We start from the raw sequence: 8,389 nt of genomic DNA, 5'->3' as shown, positions 1-8,389 counted from the left end.
CTGCGGAACTGCGGACCCGCGTCCGCGTTGCGAGAGGGCTTGGGGCTGTTTCCTTTGAATGACCGGGAAGGGTGAGGCCCCCGCGGTGGCCCGGGGGTTGGGGCCGAGGGTCGCGGGCCCTCAGAGCACTGCGACCGGCAGATACGCAGCCCCTGACTCCAAATTCGGGTCTCAGAGGGCGGCAGGGCCCGCGTTCCTGGGAAGCCGGGCTTCCAAGTGGTCCTGGATGGGGGGTACCAGCCCCGATATGAGGCCTCTAACCAGGTGGTCCCGGCCCCAGTGAGTGCCACCCGGCTTCTCGCATCCACTCTCGATTCTCGAGGTTCATCTCCCAAACGTCTGATTCTGTGGCGCCTTCTCGTGCCCCACCCCCTTCCCCACCTACCGCCCCAGCTCGCACAAAACGTCATTTTATTTATTTACCTGTAAGACCCCCTCACTAAGCCTGGGCCCCTCGGGGCAGAGGCCAGGTGCATCCAAATCGCCCGGACTCACAGGATGCCGCCCGGGGCCAGGGTGGCTCCCGAGAAAGGCGGAAAGGCCCACCCGGGAGGGGTTCGTGGCGCTGGGGCTGAGGGGCGGCAACTGGCGTGGAGCGCGGCGGGGCCCCGGAGACCTGGGAGCCGGGGGAGGCGGAGCTCCGCCCCGCCGGCACTGCGGGCTTCCCTCGCCGCAGCGGCCAGCTCCGCCCAAGCCCGACACCTGGGTGGGATTCGGAGGCTGGGCCCCTCGCCTTTCCCAGAATTCAGGCTTGCAGAGCGTCTGCAGGTGGTGGTTGCCCAACCACCTGCAACTGCATAATTCGGAACACTTGTTGAGAGTACGGATTCCCTGATCCAGATCGGAAGCGGGGGCTGGGGATAAAGGGACTGGGAATCTGAATTTCAACGACGTATCTTGGAGGATGTCGCGTATACTAGATTTGGGGGCCAGGAGATAAAGCAGAAGAGTGTAAGTGTCCCGGTTTGTGCCCCTAGCTCTCGACGCGTAATAGCGCTCCTGCAAAGCTGCTTCCACGGAAAGGGAGCTGCGGGAAATTCCTCTGGACACCGCCGACGTTGACAAATCCAGTGTCCCTGGGCCCTTCCGGTTTTCCTGACAGGTTGATTTCAAGTCAGCATGTCCGCTTCAATGAACGAATGCCTTCAACTTCAGCTGCTGGAGATGGAAATGCTGTTTTCTATGTTTCCTAACCAAGGAGAAGTAAAACTTGAAGATGTCAATGCCCTGACGAATATAAAGAGATATTTGGAAGGCACACGGGAGGCACTGCCACCAAAAATCGAATTTGTGATTACACTCCAGATCGAGGAGCCCAAGGTAGGTGCCCTGAGTGGTTTTAATTGTTTCCAGGTGCCCAGTTTATATTGGAAACACTTGGAACCTGAGCTTCCTGTCCAGGAAGCAAATAGAGAATATTCCAGATGCATATATGGGATATTCCAGCAAAATATGGGATGACCTGTAAGTTGTTTTCAATAAAGATCTTGAATTTTACATACATATGCACACCTTTTATACCAATATGCCTAGTGTTTTTTTTTAATAAATATGCCTAGTGTTTTTATTAAACACGTCTTGCAGTCTTCTACTGCCATTTTTAGTCTATTCACTCATCCATTTTTACCAATGTTGCTATTGTAGTATGGACTATCTTGTACATATGTTACGATCTTCACAAATCTAAATATTGTCTTTAGCAAAACTGGCTTTTAAGGAGTGAATGTTTCTTTGATGGCACCATGACACTGAAAGCAAATACAGATAGAAAATCTAAATTCTGAAAATGAATTCACCTTCACCTTCTGATCCATTATCTCCAGCAACTTTAGCAGAGCCCAAGTAACAAGTGGACCAGGCATTTGAGAACCACTGTGCTAGCTACTTCCTAGTCAGCCTCTGGGCGTCATTCCCTCAGAGGAATTCCCTGGCTCCCCAGACTGGATGCAATCCCTCTGGTTCCACCTTTCAGTGGATCCCTGTACTTTTCTATGGCAATGCTTCTCACCTTTGCAATGAAATACTTGCTGTGTATAATTATTTGTTTAACGTCTGTCTCCTTCACTGGGCTCTCGGCTTCTTTCCATGAAGGGCAGAACTAGTGTCTAGCTTCTTCACTTCTTTATTTCAGTATAGGGTACCTGACACGTGGTAGGTGTTGGATGAATATGGGAATGAATGAATGCATACATGGAAGGAATTTATGTATGTAAAACTGTGTTTGTAAAATTGTGCAGTGTCTGGCACATAGCTGACACGTAACAGTAGCAGTAACTATGACATTTATCAGCAGCGTGCAGTGGCCAAGGACAAACTAGCTTATGTGATTTTACGGTACTTAAATCTATTTGATTTTCATTTTAAGGTGAAAATTGACTTGCAAGTAACCATGCCTCACAGCTACCCCTACGCAGCACTGCAGCTATTTGGACGGTCATCCGAACTTGACAGACAACAGCAGCTCCTTCTCAACAAAGGTCTCACTTCTTACATAGGGACTTTTGATCCAGGTGAGCTGTGTGTGTGTGCAGCCATCCAGTGGTTGCAGGACAACAGTGCCTCCTACTTCCTGAACAGGAAGCTCGTGTATGAACCATCTGCACAAGCAAAGCCAGTGAAGAACACATTCCTCCGAATGTGGATCTACAGTCACCACATATATCAGCAGGACCTACGAAAAAAGATTCTGGATATCGGGAAAAGGTTAGATGTGACAGGATTTTGCATGACGGGAAAGCCGGGGATAATCTGTGTGGAAGGCTTCAAAGAGCACTGTGAGGAATTCTGGCACACAATTAGGTATCCCAACTGGAAACACATTTCCTGTAAGCATGCCGAGAGTATCGAAACCGAAGGAAATGGGGAGGACCTGCGCCTTTTCCATTCTTTTGAAGAATTACTTCTTGAGGCCCATGGTGACTATGGCTTAAGGAATGACTATCACATGAATCTGGGCCAGTTCTTAGAATTTCTCAAAAAACACAAAAGTGAGCATGTTTTCCAGATATTATTTGGTATTGAAAGCAAAAGTTCTGACTCCTAGGAAGCTATAAAGAGACCTATGCTTGTAATCTTGCTAAGTTAGTATTTCTGTTAGTAAGACCAAAATAAAAGGACCAGTGGCTGTTAAGCATCATCTGTGGGGAATCTAGCTCCAGCATTTTTCCCTGGAAATGAAACACAGAAGGCTTTTAACTTTATAACAGTGCAATTGTGATGTTACCTCTATGTTCTTATGTTAACTGAAAGCTATTTAATGGTAAATTAATAAAAACCTGTCTGTCAGTTAAACCGGTGAAGCTAATTTGATTAAAAAGGAGTCCAAAGCCCAGTTTAATGGCAGTAGTCAAATTGCAGCTCCGAACTCATAAATATGAATAACATTTCTCCTTTTCGTGTTGCTAGCATGCAGGTGACACCCCACATTTTTCTAAGTCAAGTTTAAAATCAGAACAAAGAGAGAGCATGTGTTTACCACGTTTCTCACTTTAACTTAAACTCCGTTTGGGGTTTTTTCTTTTCATAAAGCCAAATCCTGACTGTAATGGTGGTGACACCACGCCGTGTTGTTACATCGGTTGATTGACAATACTAAGGATCATGTACCAATATCCTTAGTTGGGTTCTTCTCTACAGAACAAGATGTGGTTTCTTGTCCACGCAGCCCCACCAGTAGTGCGCGTGGGTCTTCGTCCCTGTGCCAGTTTGCATCGCTCTGTGGGGCAAGGAGTTTGGGAGAGGACCACTGTGTATGTCCCTGTACCATCACCTTCCTAGAGGACAAAAGTCAGGCTCTACATTTTGCTGATGTCACTGCCATCTCTTCTGAAACTTTCAACCTCCACAAGCTTCACCTGCCTGCTTCAAAATGAGTTTAATGATAATAGCTCCTTTTAAGTAGCTCTTGCCAAACCTTTTTATTACAAAACATCTACCCCTCTCCAGGAATTTCTGGGAGTCTCACCTGCAGTAAGGGAGGACATAAGGTCGTGAGCTGCGTCTCTGCAGCTTTCTCTGGTTTCCCACTCTCTCTTTAGCTACTACTGCCCTCTCCCGGGGAGCACCCCACCGACGTCCTGGTCCCCTCAGAACACCAAAGCTGGGTGCTGAAATTTAGCCACATGGAGGGGATGCTTCACTCCCCATCTCGTGATGATGTTAGATGCCAAAATTCCTGCGTGTGCTGGTGGCACTTACAGAATCTTTGATGAAACCGTCCATTCCGGTGTCTGGTTTTAGTCTGTGTCTAGGATGCAGACACATGTCCGGGCAGGGCCAGGACGTGACAAACAGCAGACCCTGCACTAAGCTGACTCTCCTAACCGTGAGGCCTGGGAACGGGGTCCACTCTGTCCTTCCCTGCGCTCTTCTTAGCTCATCAGAATGAGTCTCCTGTCACGGCGCAACTCAGACCCTCAAACCAAGGCTCTTGTGGTGGGCCTGCCTTGCCTGCTTATCCACCTTGCCTATTCACGTTTTAATCCTGGCTTTGCATGTGCCTGGGGCTCAAGCTGGGGCCTCACTTTCCCTATATACAAAGGGAAGAAATAGGGCTGACATTGCCAAAGACTCATTTCTCAATCCTTGCCAGGAGTGAAAACAACATAGTATAGAGTTCAATTTCCCATATAATCTCCCCAAGGCCATAAGAAGTATAATTAGCATTCTCAAGTTTTCAGGCCCTAAACAGATGTAACCCCGTTAACTTTTTTCCCTTTGAACTGAGACAGGAATAGATGCCATCCACCTAATATGTGCCTAAGCCACTCAGAGAGGGTTTTCTATGATTAAATGAGCAAAAGTAGCCACAGAGAGAGAAGTTTAAAGAACATGGAACAAAAATTATTTACATAATTCAAGTGAAGGGAATAAATTCTGGTTTATGAATGCTTTACTGCTTCTGGAGCTCTTTCTGATGATAATTTTTCAGAACCTACTTTGACAGGTCCAATAGGAGCATGCGTCAATGCTTTTTCCTATCAGAAGCACTGATAATAGAAATGTAGGTTTCATAGAAAAAATATATATACACGTAATGATAATTCAAAGCTCGGCTTGTATGTATAGTAGATACACTTCTGGTGTTGTCTGCCTAGCCTGATAGGAGCAGGCACCTCCCCTACCTTCCCCAAACACACACACACACACACACACACACACACCACTTACTCTGGTGAAATGCCCCTTCTCTGGGAGAGGGGGAGATGGTTTTGAGCTCTTGCTGCTTGAATCCCTAATGCCACCCTCCTTTCTGGCCTACGGAATGCTCAGTTGGCCAAAACCTCCTTTGAGCTACCTAACATCTGCCCCCTTTTTTCCTTCAAAGTCAGAATCAGTCTCTATTGCTTGTAATTCAAGAACCCTGATGATGTACACATTATATTTTTAAATGGTTATTTGGAAACGATGCTCATTATAAATGCTTGTGTCTTTTTTTTTAACTTAATTAAATCAGTATTTCTTCAAATATGTTCTCTGCTTTTCATTCCTTGTTGGTCTATTATGTTAGGCTAAGGGCTGAGGATACTCGCATAATGGATTGAAGAGTGGGCTGGATGAGCTGATGCACCGTAAGGACTTCAAAAACATCCCTATATGAAATCAGAAATTGTTGCCTGTGAGTTTCTATGTATGTCTGCTTACATGCCACCCTTCTGAGAGCTTGAGAAGGCTTGGAGGGAGCCTATCTGGGGTCTTCACAGAACCCTCTTGAACAGGACAATTTTCTTTCACTTGCTTTTACCTCAAGCAGCCCAGTAGTAAGTTGAAAGAACAGGTATTTTCTGAAGAGGGTACGGTTTGCTCAAAAATCCTGGTTTTATGCAGAATCCTGATTTGCCTCAAAACTCTAAGCCCATTGGATCTCCCTCCAAGGGTCCACATGGTACACCCACTTTCACTGCAACCTGGATTGGCCGGAGAAACTTTTCTTCTGAGCCCAGTTAAATCTAGAAGCATTTGGATCAACCCATAAATGGGCTTGAGCATCGCACATAAAATTCAAAGAGGCCCGCCAAACACAGGCTCCTCCTTAGTTGTAGGTGGAATAGAGCACACATTTTTTTCTTCACTACGGACAGGATATTCCAACATACACCAAAGACTAGACCACCACAAAGTTGGCTGAGGTGGCAGGATCTTGTGTTTTCCCAGGATTTATCTTCTACCTCTCAGCACGATGTATCTTACCAGGTATCCAGAGAAGCTCATGACACCTGTGCTCCAGGTCTTATTAGCATGTATCATCATCAATGTGTTAGACCAGCATGATGCCCTGTACAATGGTGAGATGATCGAAGTCTGGTATCAAGAATTACATTCTGGGGCTTCCCTGGTGGCGCAGCGGTTGAGAGTCTGCCTGCCGATGCAGGGGACGCGGGTTCGTGCCCCGGTCCGGGAAGATCCCACATGCCGCGGAGCGGCTGGGCCCGTGAGCCATGGCCGCTGAGCCTGCGCGTCCGGAGCCTGTGCTCCGCAATGGGAGAGGCCACAACAGTGAGGGGCCCGTGTACCGCAAAAAAAAAAAAAAAGAAAAAGAATTACATTCTGGCACACAGAGAGTTAATGGAACATTAAGAGAAGCCAATCTTTTTTTTTTTTTTGCGGCACGCGGGCCTCTCACTGTCGTGGACTCTCCCGTTGCGGATGCGGAGCACAGGCTCTGGACGCGCAGGCTCAGCGGCCATGGCTCACGGGCCCAGCCGCTCCACAGCATGTGGGATCTTCCTGGACCGGGGCACGAACCCATGTCCCCTGCATCGGCAGGCGGACTCTCAACCACTGCGCCACCAGGGAAGCCCGAGAAGACAATCTTTGATGTTGCTTATTGATAAACTGACACTACAGGTGCCCTCTCCTTACTTGAATAAAGAAAAAAAAAAAAAAGCACTGGCCAAATTAATAGCTACCCACTGATTTGCTCCAAGAAAGAGAACTTGTCTGACAACAGCTACAGTTAGAATCAGCATCTGATTAAATTAATAAACCTAATGCCGTCACTCTTCGAGCCCTATCTTTCTCTTGCACACGCCAAAGAGCATTTAAGTCCAGATGTGATAAAAATCATACCCCTGCTTCTTTTAAAGCTTTTGATGGTGGGACTTACCTTGGCAAACCATTTGGTACTCCTTGCCAGAATAATTCTTTTTCTATGTATCATGGATCCAATGTGGGGATGCTGCCATAGACAATGAAGAAATCAATTCTAACTCTTCACTGGGAAGATAACTGGACAATGGATTCATTCCTATAGCATACACTTCATCCAGTAGATCACAATGGTTTCAGAAGTTTGTATTTGTTCAGACTGTTGCCAGATGATTTCCCAAATGCCTAGTGGTTTCCTTTCTGTAATGCACTGTTACCCTAGTAAGTGGAGCCTCAAAGGAAGATTTGGGAAACATATTTATGATATTACAGAGTTCTTCACCTTAGGGATCTTTCATTTATATCTGTGCATGGCAGTCTGGTGAGGGCCTTGATACTCTGTCTTGGTGGCTCTGGTCAGGCTTTTCCACTGTTACTGTTATACATATCAAGTAGGACTTACACGGGTTGTCCACATTTTGGTCCTAAGCCAAACTGACATTCAGCTGATATGCATTGCTGTGGCTGTATCAGTTGTATACACCGGCATCTATTTTTCTTGATCAAGACCTGTGAGGTCCTAGTTCAATTTTTCAGCATCATTTCAAGCTCTGGGACCCTGTGATTTACTGGCCCCCACCAAAGATTTCTGTAGGCCAAACTATTCTGATTACACTGGACCTGATCCCTATTATGATAACTGTTTCCACCTTGTCTCCAGTTGTTAATTACTGCAAAGTGCTGCTTTTTAAGCCTCTAGTAGCCCCAAGATTCTGATGTCTCTATTGAAATAAGGAGCCCATTTTTAACTACAGCATTTCCCAGCTTATAGAGAAGGGTCATTAAAATGCTTTTCATGTCCTCCACAAAATATTAGCAAACCAAATTCAATAATACATTAAAAGGATAATACACCATGATCAAGTGGGATTTATTCCAGGGATGCAAGGATGGTTCAACATCAGAAAATCAATCAATGTGATACACCCATATTACCAAATGAAGGATAAAAATCATATCACTTCAATAGATGCAGAAAAATCACTTGACAAAATTCAATATCCATTTATAAAAAAACTCTCAACAAAGAGGGTATCAAGGAAACATACCTCAACTTAATAAAGGCATACATGACAAGCCCAGAGCTAACATTATATTCAATGGGGAAAACCTGAAAGCTTTTCCTCTAAGATCAGCAACAAGGATGCCCACTCTTGTTATTTTTGTTAACAAAGTATTGGAAGTCCTAGCCAGAGCAATTAGGCAAGAAAAAGAAATAAAAAGGATCCAAAATGGAAAGTAA

At 45.8% G+C, this 8,389-nt stretch overlaps 1 protein-coding gene across 1 annotated transcript; it reads left to right on the top strand.

Annotated features, from left to right (window-relative positions):
- Window positions 1-1,119: 1,119 nt before the first annotated feature.
- On the top strand, window positions 1,120-3,218 carry RWDD2A (RWD domain containing 2A; the record flags this gene model as incomplete). The annotated part of the gene is made up of 2 exons (XM_082855578.1): window positions 1,120-1,320; window positions 2,366-3,218. The coding sequence occupies 2 exons, from the start codon at window positions 1,120-1,122 to the stop codon at window positions 3,041-3,043; spliced, it is 879 nt and encodes a 292-aa protein (XP_082711704.1). The 3' UTR covers window positions 3,044-3,218.
- Between the last annotated feature and the right edge of the window lie 5,171 nt (window positions 3,219-8,389).

This window comes from Leucopleurus acutus (genome assembly GCF_964270905.1).
Source record: "Leucopleurus acutus genome assembly, chromosome: 15".
Lineage (NCBI taxonomy): Eukaryota > Metazoa > Chordata > Mammalia > Artiodactyla > Delphinidae > Leucopleurus > Leucopleurus acutus.
Note: the sequence above shows the minus strand (reverse complement) of the source record. Positions and strands in the feature narration are given on the sequence as shown.